The 20,086-nt window shown below is 48.8% G+C and overlaps 1 protein-coding gene across 1 annotated transcript in view; it reads right to left on the minus strand.

The window, feature by feature from the left end:
- Positions 1–20,086, minus strand: part of SELENOI (selenoprotein I) — a 60,206-nt gene that overhangs the window by 15,637 nt on the left and 24,483 nt on the right. The window contains exons 2-3 of the mRNA XM_075925954.2: positions 13,112–13,180; positions 12,671–12,779 (exon numbers count right to left, since the gene is read on the minus strand). Coding sequence (XP_075782069.1) covers positions 12,671–12,779; positions 13,112–13,180 — 178 coding nt within the window. The remainder of the gene's footprint in view (positions 1–12,670; positions 12,780–13,111; positions 13,181–20,086) is intronic.

The raw sequence follows: 20,086 nt of genomic DNA on the forward strand, positions 1-20,086 counted from the left end.
AGAAAATTGGAGCGTTGAGGACACACAATTCATCAGAGATGCTTTCAACAAGAACCGTGTTAGCAATTCACTGGGACAAGGCTGCCGACAACTCAGGGGTGGGCAAGAAACCTCTCACAGGCCGCATCCGGCCTGCCAAGCCACAGGATCCAGCCTGTGGACCCCTGCCAGGACCCTCACGCACACAGAAGTCGTGGATTTAAGCACAGGGCAGCCAATAAGAACCGACTCCAGCCAATCTTTCAGCTCCTATTGGCCGGAAAGGACCAGCCATTAGGAGCTGAGAACCACATGGAGGGAGCAGCCTGCGGTTTTAAGCCATCTGGGGCTGCCACAGGCAGGGAACCCAGCCTGCCTTGGGGGGTGCTGCAGGGCTGCTGGCCAGGAGACACTTAGGTAAGTGCCTCTCAGCCAGATCTTGCCTCTGGCACCCCAACTGCGAAGCGGACAGGGGACTGCAGACAGGGGGAGTTGAAGAGGGAGAGCAAAGCGACCCCACCGCCGAAGAGGCTACCCGGTGAGAGTACAAGCTGTGGTGTGAGTGTGTGTGTGTGCCTGACTGTTTGAATTTTACAGTTTGAAGTGTGAATTGAGTCTGATTCCAGGGAGTGCTAGCAGTTTCAGTTTCAGCTTCTGTGGCAGTTGGGACTGAGAGCCTGCCATTGTTCCCTTGATTGCCTCTGATTAGCCTCAGGCTCAGCCTTCCCCTGTGTGACTCAGAAGGGGGCAGGCCTGACCTAGGCAAGCAGGCTTTAAAAAGCCAGAGCAGTGCGACCAGGGGAGCGAAGCGGACAGGGGACTGCAGACAGGGGACTGCAGACAGGGGAGTTGAAGAGGGAGTTGGGCAGAGGGAGTGACTGATGGTGATGAAGACCCGTAGCGCTTGTGCCAGTACTTCTCCTGTCTCCTCCACCTGTGCCTGTATCCAGACAGAGAACCTGAGCATGGATGCCTCTACCCAGGTCCTGGTGTGGTCTTGCTGTATTTGTGGCTTGCAATTCCCACTGAGTGATCTCCAGGCTGGGGGAGACAACCGTTGTGAAAGGTGCCTGCTGGTAGAATCTCTCAGGCAGCAGGTGGGAGAGCTACAGGAGGAGGTGGCCAGGGTGAGGAGCATTCGAAGCCATGAGGAATTCCTGGACAGTATTCCTGTGGAGTCCACGGAGGCCACTGTCCTAGGATGTGGGACTGTTGACCAGCCACTTATGGAGGAGGCAGTGGTGCAGGGTGAGCACTGGCAGCTGGTTACTTCCGGCAGCAGGCAGTGTTCCACCCCTGCTCCTAACCCTCCCACTGTGTTGTTACATAACCGTTACTCTTTACTTTCAGCAGGAGACAAGGAGTCACCCCCCACAGTGGAGGAGACCAGGCCTTGCACCACCAAGGTTGAGCAGTCTCCTGCCACCACTGCGAGGAGGAAACGTAGAGTAGTGGTGGTTGGAGACTCTCTTCTGAGGGGAACAGAGGCACCCATCTGTCGCCCTGACAGCTCATCTCGAGAGGTATGCTGTCTGCCAGGGGCCCGTATCCGAGATGTTACGGAGGCATTGTCGAGGATTATCCGGCCCTCTGACTACTACCCCATGCTACTCATCCACGTGGGCACAAATGATACTGCCAGGTGTGACACTGAGCGGATCAAGTGTGACTACAGGGCTTTGGGAGTACGGGTGAGGGAGTTTGGAGCGCAGGTGGTATTCTCTTCTATCCTTCCTGTCAAAGGTAGGGGCCCAGGCAGAGAGAGGTGCATCCTGGAGGTGAATGCCTGGCTGCGACGATGGTGTCGCCAGGAGGGATTCGGCTTCCTTGATCACGGGGTGCTCTTCCAGGAAGGACTGCTTGGCGGAGATGGAGTTCACCTTTCCAGGAGCGGGAAGGCCTTGTTTGGACACAGACTGGCTAACCTTGTGAGGAGGGCTTTAAACTAGGTTTGTCGGGGGCAGGTGAGCAAAGCCCACAGGTAAGTGCTGAATGTGCGGGACTGGGAGATGGGTTGGAAATGGGGGGGACTACGGCCTATAATGGCAAGGAGAAAGGAGGGTCAGGGCACAACAGGGAGGCAAGATCAAATCAGTATCTTAGATGCCTATATACAAATGCGAGAAGTATGGGTAATAAGCAGGAAGAACTGGAATTGCTAACCAATAAATACAACTATGATATCATTGGTATTACAGAAACCTGGTGGGATGGGACGCATGATTGGAATATTGGTATGGAAGGGTACGGCTTGCTCAGGAAGGACAGACAGGGAAAAAAGGGAGGAGGGGTTGCCTTGTATATTAAAAATGTACACACTTGGACTGAAGTGGAGATGAACGTAGGAGATAGCTGTGTAGAGAGTCTCTGGGTTAAGCTAAAAGGGGTAAAAAACGAGGGTGATATCATGCTAGGAGTCTACTACAGGCCACCTAGCCAGGTGGAAGAGGTGGATGAGGCCTTTTTTAAACAATTAACAAAACTATCCAAAGCCCAAGATTTGGTGGTGATGGGGGACTTCAACTATCCAGACATATGTTGGGAAACTAACACAGCGAGGCACAGGCTATCCAATAAGTTTCTGGACTGCATTGGAGACAACTTTCTGTTTCAGAAGGTTGAAAAAGCTACCAGAGGAGAAGCTGTTCTGGATTTGGTTTTAACAAATAGGGAGGAACTAGTTGAGAACTTGAAAGTGGAAGACAGTATAGGGGACAGTGATCACGAAATAATAGAGTTCATGATCTTAAGGAAAGGTAGAAGGGAGACCACCACAATTGAGGTTATGGATTTCAGGAAGGCAGATTTTGATAAGCTCAGAGAACTTGTAGGTAAGGTCCCATGGGAAGCAAGACTGAAGGGAAAAACAACTGAGGAGAGTTGGAAGTATTTCAAAGGGACGTTGTTAAGGGCCCAAAAGCAAACAATTCCGCTGTGTAGGAAAGATAGAAAATATGGCAAAAGACCAGCTTGGCTTAACAAGGAGATCTTGCATGATCTCAAAATAAAAAAGGAGTCATATAAAAAATGGAAACTAGGACAACTAACAAAGGATGAATATAGGCAAGCAACACGGGAATGCAGGGGCAAGATTAGAAAGGCAAAGGCACAAAATGAGATCAAACTAGCTACAGGCATAAAGGGAAACAAGAAGACCTTTTATAAATACATTAAAAGCAAGAGGAAGACCAAGGACAGGGTAGGCCCACTGCTTAGTGAGGAGGGAGAAGCAGTAACAGGGAACTTGGAAATGGCGGAGATGCTCAATGACTTCTTTGTTTCGGTCTTCACCGAGAAGTCTGGAGGTGTGCCTAACGTAGTGAATACAAGCAGAGAGAGGGTAAGTTTAGAAGATAGGATACACAAAGAACAAGTTAAAAATCACTTAGGAAAGTTAGATGTCAGCAAGTCACCAGGTCCTGATGAAATGCATCCCAGGATACTCAAGGAGCTGATAGAGGAGGTATCTGAGCCTTTAGCTATGATCTTTGAAAAATCATGGCAGACAGGGGAGATTCCAGAAGACTGGAAAAGGGCAAATATTGTGCCCATCTATAAAAAGGGGAATAAGAACAACCCAGGAAATTATAGACCGGTCAGTTTAACGTCTGTCCCAGGGAAGATAATGGAGCAGGTAATTAAGGAAATCGTATGCAAACACTTGGAAAGTAATAAAGTGATAGGGAATAGCCAGCATGGGTTTGTGAAGAACAAGTCATGCCAAACTAATCTGATAGCTTTCTTTGAAAAGATAACGAGCCTTGTGGATAAGGGAGAAGCGGTGGATGTCATATACCTAGACTTTAGTAAGGCATTTGATACGGTCTCGCATGATATTCTTATTGATAAACTAGGCAAATATAACTTAGATAGGGCCACGATAAGGTGGGTGCATAATTGGCTGGATAACCGTAGTCAGAGAGTTGTTGTTAACGGTTCTAAATCCTGCTGGAAAGGGATAACAAGTGGAGTTCCTCAAGGGTCTGTTTTGGGACCCGTACTATTCAATATCTTCATCAATGATGTAGATATTGGGATAGAGAGTACTCTTATTAAGTTTGCAGATGATACCAAACTGGGTGGGGTTGCAACTTCTTTGGAGGATAGGGACATAATTCAAAATGACCTTAGCAAGTTAGAGAAATGGTCAGAGGTAAACAGGATGAGGTTTAATAAGGAGAAATGCAGAGTGCTCCACTTAGGAAGGAACAATCAGTTCCATACATACAAGATGGGAAGCGACAGTCTAGGAAGGAGCATGGCGGAAAGGGATCTAGGGGTCATAGTGGACCACAAGTTGAATATGAGTCAACAGTGTGATGCTGTTGCAAAAAAAGCAAATATGATTCTAGGTTGTATCAACAGGTGTGTTGTAAGCAAAACTCGTGAAGTCATTCTGCCGCTCTATTCTGCACTAGTTAGGCCTCAGCTGGAGTACTGTGTCCAGTTCTGGGCGCCACATTTCAAGAAAGATGTGGAGAAATTGGAAAGGGTACAGAGAAGAGCGACAAGAATGATTAAAGGTTTAGAGAACATGACCTATGAAGCCAGGCTTCATGAACTGGGCTTGTTTAGTTTGGAAAAAAGAAGATTAAGGGGGGACATGATAGCGGTTTTCAAATATCTAAAAGGGTGTCACAAGGAGGAAGGCGAAAATTTGTTCCTCTTGGTTTCTGAGGACAGGACAAGGAGTAATGGGCTTAAAGTGCAGCAGGGGAGGTTTAGATTGGACATTAGGAAAAAATTCCTAACTGTCAGGGTGGTCAAATATTGGAATAAATTGCCAAGGGAGGTGGTGGAATCTCCCTCTCTGGAGATATTTAAGAACAGGTTAGATAGACATCTGTCAGGGATGGTGTAGATGGAGCTTGATCCTGCCTTGAGGGCGGGGGGCTGGACTCGATGACCTCTCGAGGTCCCTTCCAGTCCTATTATTCTATGACTATGACTAACTCCCTCCCCCAGATCACCATCAAAACTCTGCACCCCCTGCCACTCCCCCCCCCAAGCCAGAACCCTCTCCTGCACCCCAATCCCTGACCCCGGTCACCATCCAAATCCTCTGCACCCCCCCGCTCCAGCTCACAACCCCCTCCCAGACTCTGTACCCCGCTCTATGCCCCTCCCCCAGACCAGAATCCTCTCCTGCACCCAACCTCCGTCTCAGACCCCACAGCCCCTCCTGCACCCCGTCCCTTACCCAACGCGCCTTTCTGCACCCTCCTGGGCCCAGCACCCCCTCCACAGGAAAGTGCAGCCCTTGGAGCCCCCCCATCAAAAATTACTGCCCACGCCTGCTCCAAAGCTGAATCCTCTCCCTAGTCAGAGGAGGTTTCTTTCAATTCTCCCCAGCGTGCTTGCACTACCAAAGAGAAATGCATCAAATCAGCCTTCAACCGCTCCGCTTCGATCAGCATTATCTTATGCTTCTGCCTGGTATCCAGCAGACCCCCAAAACTGCACTTTGCTGAACGGTCAAAGGTCTGAGCATAATCTCTAGTTTCACAGACCCAAATACGGCATCTCCCTCCCCCTCCCAGCCCTTCAAATAGGCAACGTTTTCAATGGAACAGAGGCACACTTGACATTTTTACTGATGAGCTATTTTAAATCAAAGACTTTAGAGCACAGGCTGAATTCTAGATTATAACTAGATGGATTTGCATTTCCTGGGCTGGGCATTCAATTACCTAATTACAGTACACCCAAGGCCCTCGATTTCACTGCTAAGATGGCTTTGCTGCAGTCTTCATCCCACCCCCCCCACACACACATTTACTCACAGGGTGGACAAAGATAGCAGGAGTGCCAGAGTAAACAGCAGTAAGGTGAAATTCTGTCTCCACGTGGGGGCGCTTCCATTGCGTTCATTTTTAACATTTATTGTGTGGCAGGTTGCAGACAGGAGTGAAGCGATGAGGCCAGGAGAAACGTTAGCTGAGGGGGAGTTCAAGGGAGTTCACGAGCCACGTAATCGTGATCTTATCACTGAGCAAGTACGCTTTGCTGTCATGGAAACAGGCACGGGCAAAGATAGAAGCCCCCAACTTATTTACGGATGACGCAGGGATTGAGCAAAACGTCTGCAAAGCGCAAGTCTGTTTTGGGAAGGGACCGCGTGAGGTCAGCAGAGGGGCACAGAGTCCCAGGTCAGAAAGCCGTGAGATCTAGTCTAGGCCGGAGAACGTGCCCACAATCATTCCTAAAGAACAACTTTTGAAAAAATTCCCAATCTTGATCTAAAAACGCAAGCGAGAGAACTCGCCACAGCCCTTGGGGGACGGTCCTAATGGGTAATTACTCTCACACGCCTTATTTCCTGTCTGAATTAAGCGGGGGGGAGGGGGGGGGAATCAGGGTCCGGGACGCTGGAGGGGAGGGGAGGGGCCAAAGGAAGGGGGCTGGGAAACAGAGCGGGGGAGGGGTGCAGCCACTGGCCACAGCCGGCGTCCAACAGGCCGTGCCCCCGGCAGGCACTCCCCAAGGTTGCTAGTAGAAGCCTGGCGGGGGCAGGGGAAGGGCTGGGAGCCACCCCCCCCAGCCCAGCTTCTGCAGCAACCAGAGGCTCCAAGCTGGGAGGCGGGGCCTCTGGTTGTGTGCAGAAGCCGGGCCGGGGGGGGGGGGGGGGGAGGAGTGGCTGGGTATCCCGCCCCTGCCCCGCCCGGCTTTTGTACGCAACCACAGGGCTCCCAGCGCCAATCAGGGCCCCACCTCCCAGTCGCTGCCCCGCCAGGCTTCCATCCAGTGCCCAGCCGGGAATTCAGAAAATACCGACATTGCACGCGTCAGGTATTTTCTGAAGTTTTCTACAGGACAAAGAGCGCAAATTCTTCCACCGGCGTGCCCAGCCACGATGGCCCATTTCCCAAAAATAGGTTAGTGGAAGCAGTTTTATTATTGCCGGCAATAAGCCCACAGTTTTCCCTTCTGGGGACTCAGGCCTCAAGAGACGCTCTCCCTCTGGCAGTACCACTGCCAAACCCGCCCCCTGAGTTAGCAGCACACTCTGTGTAACTCTACCATACAGAGCACATTCTGCTAAATCCAGACACCAGCTGTGGCTGGTGTTAGCGTTACACTTGTGCTGGGCAGGCAGCTGCAGCGGGCAACCGGCCTTCCACCAGCGGGGTCTGGGTTCTAGCCAATGCCATGAGAGATGAAATCTGAGAGGGATGTAGGGTACCAACACCACCTTCCCCATTCTGTCTGCTTAAACAGCAGATCTGTGCGTGAGGCAGTGGCCGCAGGCCGGAGCCGGAACAGACAGCATGGTAAATTCAGAGCCTTTCAGGACAGAAATGTTTGGCTTCCAATCTTCCTGTAACTCCGCTCAAGCACCTCCATCCTCATCTGTAGCAGCTGCTACTTTTCTAGGCTAGGGACCCCTCACAACTGCTCCGTCCTGAAGCAAACAATAGCGTGCAGCATTTTGTTTTGGTGTAGGCAGTGTTTAATCGGCACGTAAAAGGGCCGAGTGAGCCAAGGAACTGGCCGTAGTACCAGATGCCAGACAAAGTTCTAGTCTCTGCTCTAGCAATGATTTACTGGGTAACCTTGGTTATGTTACTTCATCTGAGCCTCAGTTTCCCCATCTGTTATGTGGGGAATATAGTCATCTATAGATAACTTGTATGAACTCTTTTCACATCTCTTACTCCCATTATGGGGGGGAGGGGAGGAAGGTGAATTGTGGTAGCTTCGGACACCATCTGTGTGCTAATTTGCCTTCAGTGTGATTAATATCTGAATTTACAGAGTAACATACAAGTGCCAAGTAGTATTAGTATTTGGCTAACTACCTGGAAATTGCATTCGACTGGAGCCAAATATAATTTACTGCTGCATCTGATAACATACCACATTTCAATGTCTCCTTCAGCAGGATATTAACTCAGACTGCATCCCAAGCTAGGCAAGACTGACCTACCCCCAGCTCCTGGTCCCAGTGCCCCTACCCCACCAGGCTACTGGATATTATTTTTCTCCAGTTTAAACTTGCTATTACTGCATATTATAAGAAAAACCAGCAGAACAGATATCTGTTTTATGGTGTGCACAGTGGGGATTTTATCTGCTTTGTTATATTGCGTGTGGGTATCCTACAGTAACCCCATGTGTGTGTGCCTCAGTTTCCCTGGGCACCATCTACTACCTAAATGGTGATGGGAATTTCAGTACAACCACCTCCCTCGTGTCAATCTGAGCCTGGGAGGGCATGCAACCAGGTGATCCCCCCTTTTATCCTGGAAACAGGACAAAGGCCGGCAGAGGAGCCTGGTGGGGGAGGGGGGCTGGGACCAGGAGCCGGGGGTAGGTCAGTCTTGCCTAGCTTGGGATACAGGCTGAATCACATCTGACTGTGGATGAGGGTGCAGGACACGATGGCTCCCACATCCCGATGGCCTATCAGAACTGCAATACAAAGACATTAGTCATACGTGTTTTCTATTTTTCTCCAATGACATAAGGATTCCTAACATTCTATTTGCTTTTTTGACGGCCGCTGCACACCGAGTGGATGTTCTCAGAAAACTATCCACAGTGACTCCAAGATCTCGCTCTTGAGCAGTTGTAGCTCATTTCTCATGCGACCCCCATCAAAATCTGTAGGTGTCTTCAAGATGAAAGGGTAGTTCTCCCACTTGGGACCCTCTGGGATTGCTCCTGAAGCTCCGAGTTATTCATGTTTAACGCTGCATTTCCCAGCGCAGCGCAGCATTACCCAGCTGTGCAAAGGAGTGTTTACATTCGCAAACTGCTGCAAGGAACCAAGTGCGCAGAGTCCCTCAGCTGCTGCTAACTGCAGCTTTGCTTGCACTGCTCAGCTCTCCAGCTGGGTTTTGATAATCAGCCCATTGCAGCTATTGCTGTTTTCATCAAGGTCCCAGCTCACTGACATGTAACACAACATCCGGAGAGACACTATATTTGCTGTCAGCAATAAGATCTCAGTCTGTCTTCACATGAGATTAGCCACGAGAGGGGACTGTACAATGGCATGTACCTGGGCACGCAGGTGGAACGTCCTGATTAGGCCTCAGAAGAGTAATGTTCAGTATTAATCCAGTATCCAATTCTCTTACTCTGCACGTATCTAGTCATCTACGTTATTAGTACAATGTGGGTGCAAAATGCTGCCACCAAATCCAAAAGGCAGCCTTTTACACTTCCCCAGTCCGGCACCCTGGGGACCAGATCCATCCCCAAGGAGGGAATTTGCCAGATACAGGGAGGTCCCTGCAACTGGCCTCCCAGGACGCTCCCCCTCCCTGCGGCAGGCTCTGTTCCAGGCCCGCTGTCACTGGGCTCCAGCGTGCAGGGTCTGGACTTGGGCTCTGATCCCTGGGGGCTCCCCATAGACAGAGCGCTCCAGTTGTAGCAGCCCCACTTCTCGCCCGCCCGACCAGGAATCCGCAGGGATGGGGCGTGTTAGCTGTCCCGCTTCTGCTGTGCCCTGCCAGGGACTTTCCGGCTGCCCCTGCTTTGCTGGCTGCCCCACCCAGCCAGGGCTCCCTGGGGACAGGGCTCGCACTCCCAGGCACCAGGGCGCTCAGATCCAGCAACATCCATGGTCCTGCTGGACCAGAGTGTCCCGGATTTCGGAGGCTTGACCAGTACTTAATCCAGGCGCAAGGTAACAGACTCAGACTGTTGCATGATAGAAGACAACACTTCAAGGAAGACCGCAAATCCTCCAATAGGGCAACTAAAATGATCAGTGCTCTGTGCCGTCAGGCACTATTAAAATTACAGACGTGCCCAGAACCACGGCATTTAGGAAGACTCTTCATAGAATCATACAACTGGAAGGGACCTCGAGAGACCGAGTCCAGTCCCCTGCCCTCACGGCAGGATCAAGCACCATCTAGAGCATCCCTGACAGGTGTCTGTCCAACCTGCTCTGAAATATCCCCAGGGATGGCGATTCCACAACCCCCCAGGCAATTTATTCCAGTGTTTAACCACCTGACAGGCAGGAAGTTTTTCCTAATGTCCAACCTAAACCTCCCTTGCTGCAATTTAAGCCCATTGCTTCTTGTCCTGTCCTCAGAGGCCAAGAAGAACCATTTTTCTCCCTCCTCCTTGTAACATTCTTTTAGGTACTTGAAAAACTGCTACCCTGTCCCCTCTCAGTTTTCTCTTTTCTAAACTAAACAAACCCAATTTTCTCAGTAATCTTCCCCCATAGCTCATGTTCTCTAGAGCTTTAAATCATTCTTGCTGCTCTTATCTGGACCTTCACCAATTTCTCCACATCTTTCTTGAAGTGTGGTGCCCAGAACTGGACAACACTCCAATTGAGGCCTAATCAGCGCAGAGTAGAGCAGAAGAATGACTTCATTTACAAGCTTAGAGCCAGTGCTCAGTGTCACATTACCGAATTGGAGGGAAGCAGCCAGATCGCTGCTGCACCCCTAGGTGGGGGTGTTGGCCCCAGAAATTGGTATAAAAGGGAGCCATGTGGGGTATTGAATGGGAGCTTATTGTTTGCTGATCTTATGTACGCTATTTATGTGAGTGTATAATGTCTGAATCTGTAATCTGTGTGGAAGCTGAATATTTCTCTGAATGTGGTTAAGCATTGCTATGGGCAGGCTGATTAGCCAGGCCCTGTAGGACAATGGCACTTGATAGGCCAAGGACACACCCAAAGAATAGGGGCTGTCACCTGAGAGCAGCCAGCAGGAAACACAGAGATTGGCCTCTGACCAGGTGACCTGCTGCATACCAGAAGAGGCCAGGAAGGAGGTATAAAGAGGCCATGTGGTCGATGCCATTTTGTTCTCAGCTCAGCACTTCATCCCAGAGGCAGCATTGCAGGGATCGAAGAGCCCGGAAGACCTGTGAACCCATCCTGATGATAGGATGTGCAACAAGAACTTTTAAACCAGCAGCTGTAACATCTCTGCTAAGCCTGCATCGAGGACTGGGAGATTCGGTGCATGTAACGTACTGTATTTTAATAACCTTACTCTCAGGCTTTTCTTTATTGTAATAATAAACCTTTAGATATAGATTCTAAAGGATTGGCCCAGCGTGATTTGTGGGTAAGATCCAGAGGGTAAATTGACCAGGGATCTGTGGCTGGTTTCTTGGAACCGGACAGAACTTGTTCGGGGTAGGTGGGATTGGGTGCTAGGACGCCCCACCTGTGTATAGGCCCGGGGCCATCTGAGGCACGGATATTGCTGGGGTGTCAGAGGGTTTTGCTCGGGAGGCTTCAGGCAGGTTGCTGAAGCGCTCTGTGGGACTGGTTTGTGGCCTGTGTGGAGAGGTCACCAGTCTGGGGGCTGTAAGGAGCCCCGGATTTGAGCAATTTGCCCTGAGCGGATGCCCTCAGCTGTGCCCAGACACGGCCCGGTCCGTCACACTCAGTTCTTTGATAAGACGAAGGTGCTTGGGCAAGTAATAAAGGCCCCATTTCTTACGGCAAATAATAAATGGACGTATTTCTTCCTTGGTTTTTTGTATACAGACCTTTTAATTCCTTTGCTGTGCCTTCTCTGCCAACAAGCACTTAGTCGGCTCTTTAGCAGGAGCCATTCCAATAAAGGATGCCTAACAGACAGGCTCTGCCTTAGAGATACCGGGATGTGCTACAGAGACTCCAAGAGAATCTAAAATGGATTTGCTTTCTGGAACCAATGCAGCCCAAAGAAACACCAGGTGTGCCGGCCCAGCTGTGCCACAAGAGCGCTCCAGTGCAGATGTTCGTTGCCACCGGAAGGGATCCTCAGCTAGGTCAAGGGAAGAATCCTTCCATCTATCCTCCTGGCCCCTTCTACATCAGGGGTTACATCTCTCCTGGTATGTGGATTTGTCACTTTACTGAGACACAAAACTCCCCGCCCCACCCCCCTATATTTTCAGGGTCGACCAGCTCAGTGTCAAACCAGCCTTGCACGACTGCCATAGCAGTTCACTAGCCCAGACAAACTCTGCTCGCCCACCCTTTATCACAAGGAGGATTGTAAAAGACTGAGATGACTGAACCATCATCCATCTGAACAGGGAGACAAAAGGTACACACATGCAGCATGTAGTGTTTGGTGTATCTCCATCCAAATTTATACTGCTTTAAATCCAACAACAACAAACAGGTACCCATCGCAAATTTTACCTTTTTAAGGAGCACGATTAGTCAGTTACATAACACCAGGGCACGTGCAGCACTGAAAACAATAAATGAACTTGACAAAGACAAGCAGGTCAGTAACCACAAAAATCAGTATTTTATCAGAAAGACTGGTTACATCCTCAGTTATTGGCACACAAATGCACTATTTGCTCTTCCACAAGGCAACAAGTAGCAGAGTTTGTTTGGGGTGTTTTTTATTCTTAGTTGTGTGTCAAGAGTTCATCTTGACTCAAAGATACAATGGACTCCTAAATTTGGGGGCTTACTCCCCCCCCTTTTTTTCAAATGTTGGCTTCTACCCCTCTCAAAGCAACTGGAAAGGAATGAGTCACATTTCTGGCTGCGTTAGTATACTATCACCAAGCAATTTCAGTCTTTGACTTTTTGCGCCACGTGGATATTTAAAAACCAAAGAACACTACGGAGCAGTAGATAAGCAAGCCATATCAGTCAGCACATGAAATTGTGAAATTATAGCATTGGCAGGCATGAGTATCTGATCTTTTATTACCCGCATGCTCTAAAATTTACACTAAAAAAAAACAGTCTTACCAGAAGCGTAAAAGTCAGGGTCAAAGTACGCCATGAGGAAGAAGTTGAAGACAAGCAACAGGAAGCCAGAAAATGTTATCAGATTTGGAGCCAGCCAGGTAGGGAAAATCTATGGGAAAGCAGCAAAAACACAAAGAATCGCATTAGTGCACACAACAGGTGTGACACGTTGGTTTTAACTACATCAGAGAGGAGGTTACGTCTTCCTGGCATTAGATAGTGAGAGAGGCAGTTAGCATATATGATTCTACAGCACCACCTTTTAGACTTATGCAGCTGCATCCATTTACTGTGCTTGAAGGACAAACACTGGCATTAGTCACAGAATGAATAAGGTAGAACTTATTTCCGCTCAAAGGGACTCTTGTCTTAGCATGTCATGACACAATACGGACATGGCCACCTCCAGCAAAGAACCACATGACCAGCAGGAATTCTCACCTTCACTATAGTATTCCAGAAGGGGTGCATAACATAGAGAGAAAGCGGATTGCTGTCCACCGCACTGTACTGTGAAGGAGAGGAAGAGAAAGATTGTTAGTTGAATACTCCAGCAGGTCTTCCCGAAAGCCAACACTGACTAGACACAACTGTGTCAGAGGAATCAAGCATTCCCTATTCCCGATACCCTCACCGTGCGGCACGTCAGATTTTCTCTCCCCAAAAGGATAACCACTGTCTGCCTATGGCGCAGGGAAACACGGACATTTTAAAGAACACGAGACAATCTGAAGATCGCTCTGCCACCATTTATGGAAACCCTGCAGCACCAGCTTCCATGCCCATGGAAATCCTTCCCAGAAACTCATATCAGGAAAAGCCCAACCAATGACTCAATATTTAAAACCTCTGCCCCTCCGGAAGACTCTCTGCAAAATAACCTCACGACTATAAATGTGGAAACCCGTGACTGGACATCGAGCAAAGAGAGGAGAAGAGGCAGTAAAGGGGAAAGAATGCCGAGCGGAGGAAGTCAAGGACAGGTCAGACACCTTCTGACGAATGTGACTGAATTCACGTCAGTGGAGCCTGATGAAATTCTTCCTGGGAAGCTGCAGGAATCTGGGAGCCACTGGCACTAATATCTGCCAACTCACGGATGACAGGTGAGGTCCCAGAGGGCCGGAGAAGGTTAATGCAGGGCCCGTCTTTCAAAAGGAGGGAAAGGAGGAGCTGGGGAACTACAGACCAGGCAGCCTTACTTCAGTATCTGGGATGCTACCAGAGCAGTGGCAGGCAAGCTGCAGCCCATAACAGGGTGGCCCATGCCCTCCCCTGTACCCCACATGCCTCTCGCAGGCTGGAAGCCTTGTGCTTAACCCCTCCTCCCCAAACTTCCAGCACTTCTGGAGCACAGGGAATCAGCAGATTTGCACCCCTCCGTGTCCCTCCCCTTCCCTCCCAGAGCTTGAATGCCCAAGTCAGCCATGTTTGTATTAAGTACAAAAGGAGGAGTAAGTGGGGGTAAGCGAAAGCAGTCAGATCAGAGTAAGCTACTATGATCTTTACTCTGGCTTGGGTCTTTAGTTTCTTCAGCGTTCTTTGTAGCTTCTTAGCTGGCTTTGAAACTGCCTGGCCTATGCTGAAGACAGAGCACTGATGGCTTCCCATTGCTTAAATAGACTTCCCCCCCAGGGCAGAATCTTTGGGTCTGCACCCTCAACCCCATGGAAAATTACTAGATTGAAGATGGATTCCAGTAGCAGGCAGCATGGTCACACATCCTTCCAGGACCAACCATAGTTTGGGCTTCTAGGACACACATGACCATTCGTAGGCTATTGGTTTGAGTTCTGAGTCATTAAGTACCTGAAGTATCACTAGTAGGGATGTTAAAATGCATTTCTTTTGGTAAATATCTAAATGCTGACATTTTCAGCGGTTACACATGGAGGGGTGAGGCGGCTCTGTGGGAGCCAGTGCACAGGGGGAAGCCAGCTATTAAACCCCTCCTTCCCCCCCCCCCCCACACAAATAGGCAGCAACACGGGGGGGAGGGTGTACAGGAGGGAGCTGGTGTTTGCAGGGAGCTAGCTGTTAAGCAGGATCCCTATGATACAGAGGCAGCAGCACATGGGGGTAGGCGGCTTCCCAGAAAAGGAGGGACAGAGATGGTAGGAATGGAGCCAGTGAAGATGGGTGGATCATAGGATGCAATAGTGTATCCAGTTAAATGAGTAACCAACAGGTGGATGCTTATCAGTTAACACTACCGGCTCCAAGCAAACACCCCCCCCCCCCCCCACCCCAGTGCAGCTTTACAAGTACAGTTTTTGCAGGATGGCTGGCAGAAAGGCTCAGTCCCAGCCCAGCAGCTACTCACGTTGCAGCTCTGCACGTAAAGTCTTTTGGGAGCCAGCGCGAGCCGGGCTGCCTGCCTGCCCTCAAAAGCCTTTACATGCAGAACCACAGCAGTGGTAGCTGCTGGGACCGAGACAGCTTGCCTGCACGGCAGCTCCCAAGCTCCTTTCAATGCAGAGCCACAGCAGTTAATTGTGTACCTGACAAAATTTGAGTCAGCTACATGGAAATCAGCTTACATGCTGTCTAGCATCCCTAGTGGATAAGAGCATCTTCTAAAATCAAGGCAAGACTGTGGAAGGGATCAATGTTCCCTCTAATTGTTTCCATCCACGTGCAGAATAAATTTTGTCGTGTGCACCAAGGCAAGCACAAATGTGCAGATAACATGCTGCCAGCTGTGGGCGGTCTGCTAATCAGCTGACCCATACATATTCAGGGCTGGGGCTTCCCCAGAAAGAGAAGGTAAGTCCATGGGAGAGCACATCTCCTGATACAGTGAAGGCCCTGAAATAACTCCAGCTATGTTATTCACTCACAAGACATTAGTAGGTCTTGACAGAGCTTGGCCTAAGCTCACACACGTCGGGTGCTGTGCAGGGTTAGTTGTCAGCCAGACGTACAATAAGGATTCCTGTCTGAGGGTGCAGATGAGTTACACTTATTTCCTCATGGGCTTACAGCGTGTAAAAACCAAACCTTCTACTTTTCTGAGGCGATCACTGCCCCAGCGCACTGGACAAAGCCAACTGGGCCAAACCAACCAAGTCAGAGCAGAAACAGGAATTATAAATGTAGCACAAACTCTCACTTGACAGGCAATTTCCCACACAAGCAAAGGCACAAAATCCACTTCCCCACATGATGGAGACCTACTGTTTTCAATGCTCACCTAAACAAGACCCCACCCCCTTACCCCAGGCACATGGACAAGTAGCTTTATGAGGCTGCAAGAGACTATGGAGAGGAACTGCTTGTGCCTGACTGAAGATGGCGAAGATGGGGGCCTGTGGAATTTTCAAATCCTCTGCAAGTGATTTCTTTAGTAGTAGACAGTGTTTGCTTTATCAACTGTAAAGAATGTTGCAAGCTATTATCTACCCTCTACCTCAGAGCAGAACTACTACCTAAGCACAAAGATTACCCTAGCCAAAGTCCTTACACCTGGCTGGCTTTTGGATTCAATCCCAAGAAAACATTCAGAGGCGATAAATGCCTAGGCTTGCTTAGCACCGCACAGTTAGGGTAGGTCTACACAGCAGGGCTAACGCAAGCAACACACCTTCAGCTATGTCAATGGAGTAGCTGAAATAAGGATGCTAAATATCAAGTAATTTACTAGTCGAGTAGTTGATGGAATTTCCTCACAATGGGATGCAGAGATAAAATTGCTTGATAGCTTAAATGACTGCTTCTTGGAGCAGCTGGTTCTGGAACCCACAAGGAGAGAGGCTATTCTTGATTTAGTCCTAAGTGCAGCACAGGATCTGGTCCAAGAGGTAAATATAACTGGACCGCTTGGAAATAGTGAATATAATAAAATGTAATATCCCTGTGGTGGGAAAAACACCTCAGCAGTCCAATACTGAGGCATTTAATTTCAGAAAGAGGAACTATGCAAAAATGAGGAAGTTAGTTAAACAGAAATTAAAAGGTAGTGACAAAAGTAAAATCCCTGCAAGCTGCATGGAAACATTTCAAAGACACCATAATAGAGGCCCAACTTGAATGTATACCCCAAATTAAAAAGCACAGTAAGAGAACCAAGAAAGTGCCACCATGGCTTAACAACCAGGTAAAACAAGCAGTGACAGATAAAAAGATATATTTTAAAAAGTGGAAGTCAAATCCTAGTGAGGAAAATAGAAAGAACCATAAACTTTGTCCAAGTGTAAAAATATAATAAGAGAAGCCAAAAAGGAGTTTGAAAAGCAGCTAGCCAAAAACTCAAAAAGTAATAGTAAAATGCTTTTTAAGTGCATCAGAAGCAGGAAGCCAGCTAAACAGCCAATGGAGCCCTTGAACAATCGAGACACTAAAGGAGCACTCGGGAATGATAAAGACATTGCAGAGAAGTCAAATTAATTCTTTGCTTCAGTCTTCACCGCTGAGGATATTGGGAAAATTCCCAAGCCTGAGCCATTCTTTTTATGGGTATGTCTAGATTACATCCCTCTGACAGAGGGATGTAAATTAGACATAACAAAATTGCTAATGAAGCAGGGATTTAAATCTCCCGCACTTCATTAGCATAAAAATGGCCACCGCTTTTTGTCGCCACGGAGCTTTGGCGACGAAAAGCGGCAGTCTAGCCACGGTTCTATCGTTCACTAAAGGCTTTGGCGACAGATCCCTTATGCCTTGTAAATCCCCGCTTCATTAGCAATTTCGGTATGTCTAATTCACATCCCTCTGACGACACAAGGATGTAGTCTAGACATACCCTTCGTGACAAATCTGAGGAATTGTCCCATATTGAGTGTCATTAGAGGAGGTTTTGGAACAAACTGATAAACAGTAAGAAGTCACCGGGACCAGATGGCATTCACCCAAGAGTTCTGAAAGAACTCAAATGGGAAATTGCTGAACTATTCACTGTGGTTTGTAACCTATCCTTTAAATCGGCTTCTGTACCTAGTGATTGAAAGATAGCTAATGTGACACCAATATTTAAAAAGGGCTTTAGAGGTGGTCGTGGCAATTACAGACTGGCTTGCTACTGGGCAAATTTAGTTGAAACTATAGTAAAGAATCAAATTGTCAGACACACGGATGAATATAATTTGTTGGAGGAAAGTCAACATGGTTTCTGTAAAGGGAAATCCTGCCTTACTAATCTGCTAGAGTTCTTTTTTTGGGGGGGGGGTCAAACAAACACGTAGACAAGGGGGATCCAGCGGATATAGTATACTTAAGATTCCCAGAAAGCCTTTGATTGGAACGCCGCCTCGGCATTTCAAAGTGGCAGCACCACACACAGCTCGGTATGGGCTCCGTGCAGCACTGCCGCTTTGAAGTACCCACTCTTCTTCTCCCCCACCTTGCGGCCTCTGATACAGGCAGCTGGGGGGGGGGGGGAGGGAATCGACTAGTCAACTCGACTATTCGATAAGCATTTGCTTAGCCGATAGTTGACTAGTCCTTAACATCCTTAAACTGAAGTCAAAAGAGCGTAATTCGGCTTTTGGCACGGTCTACACAGCAGCAAGTCAAAGGAAGAGTCCTTTTCCTTTGACTTCCCTTACTTTTGGTGAAACGAGGGTCACAGGAGTCCAAGTAAGAAGTCCTCCAGATCGACATTATTTTGAAAAAATAGCTTGTAGTGTCGAGGCGCACTCTGATTTCGGAATAACGTTCTAGAACAGACGGACGCCCATTGCAGCAGCTTGGGGCCAGGTGAGGGATGCTGCAGCAGCTCCATGCAGGGGACAGCAGGTAGAGCCATCTTTCTCCCGCTGCAGCCGTGAGGCCTGAGTGGGGCTTAATAGAAACCTGTGCAGCCTAGAAGTAACTTAGGCCCCCAGGGAACTAAACTATTGAGTGCCACAGGCAAATAATCCAAGGGACAAAGGTGCAGAAATATCCAAGGCTCTGGAAACGGCAGGCAATTGATGACATGAGATGTACCCAGGTGAACCTGGTATGCAGCCTGCACACAATGGGTGTGTCTAGACTACCTAGTTTTGTCGACAAAAGTGGACTTTTGTCGACAAAACTATACCAGCGTCTACACTACCACTGAGTTCTGTCGACATAACGTCGACAGAACTCAGCAGTTTTGTCGACGCTGGTAAACCTCATTTTACGAGGCATAACACCTTCTGTTGACAGAACTCTGTCGACAGAAGGTGTTATTGCCTGTAACACTGCGTCCAGACTACAGAGTTCTGTCGACAAAGCAGCTTGCTTTGTCGACAGAACTCAATGTGTCTGGACACTCTTTGTCGACGGAAGTTTTGTCGACAGTATCTGTCAACAAAACTTCCGTCGACAAAACGCGGTAGTCTAGACATACCCAATGTGTCTAGTTAAGGAAGTAGCAACGAGTTGTCTTCAAGGGAGCCCTCATTCAGTCTCTCTCGGCTGGAAGCAATCGTATCCGGCCTAAAGCAGACTGGATGTAAAAAAGTCAATTGTAGATCACATTGCCAAACACTGAGCCATCACGCTGGTCAAGTTACATCTCCACCAGGTGGAAGACTTCAGGCCCATCCCAGTCATGGGTCAGGAATGACCTCTAGGGAGCAGACTCCTCAATTCATGGCTTGTAAGTAACCTTCATTTCACACCGCAGGCATGTCAGTAAAAGAGAACCCTTGATTACTGAATGCAATGGTGTAGCTGATGAACCAATTAGCAAAAGCTTACAGGTTAATGCTATAGACTACACACATTCCCCACCCCTGCTGGTAAATAGTTTAGCAGGTTGGCCAGCAGCCCAGCTCAGTCCTGGCTCAAGACAGGTCCAGGACCTGCTCCCACTGCCGCTCTGCATTTAGTGCATTAGGAGCCAGGTGGGCAGGCAGCCTGGCTCAGTTCTGGCTCATGCCAGGTCCAGGAACTCAGACTCTCCCCACATCTCCCCAGCCCCAGCCAGGGCCTGCTGCCACCCTGCGCTGCTGCCTCTGTATCAGAGGCAGCAATGCGGAGTGGCAGGGGGTTCCTCGGGAGTGGGATCAGAGCGCACTGGCTGTCGGGGACTATAGAATAGTCAAGTAACCACTAAGAATTCATTAGGAAACTCAACTATTCAATTAACCGAGATTTAACATCCCTAGCAGCCCATGTGATATTCTCAGGGCCATACAGACAGCACTGGAAGCAGCCTATAATACACTGCGGGCCTATGTACAGCCTACAATGGTAAATAGGTTGAGAACCTCTGGACTAGCCTCACAAAGTGAAGCCCCAATTAAACTATACCAAAACTCCCAGCTCTTATTACATCTGTCATACACAAAAGTGGAACAGAGAGAGTCCATCACAAACTAGCTGACCATAAAAAAAATTTCAACAACGAGTGGTCCCGTGGCACCTTACAGACTAACAAAAAAGCTGACCCCAGTTCTACCTGCACAGAAATACAGATTTCACACACTAGCGCAAGGACAAGTT

The sequence above is a fragment of the Pelodiscus sinensis genome, chromosome 3, assembly GCF_052426305.1.
Source record: "Pelodiscus sinensis isolate ZL-2025 chromosome 3, ASM5242630v1, whole genome shotgun sequence".
In the NCBI taxonomy this organism is placed as follows: domain Eukaryota; kingdom Metazoa; phylum Chordata; order Testudines; family Trionychidae; genus Pelodiscus; species Pelodiscus sinensis.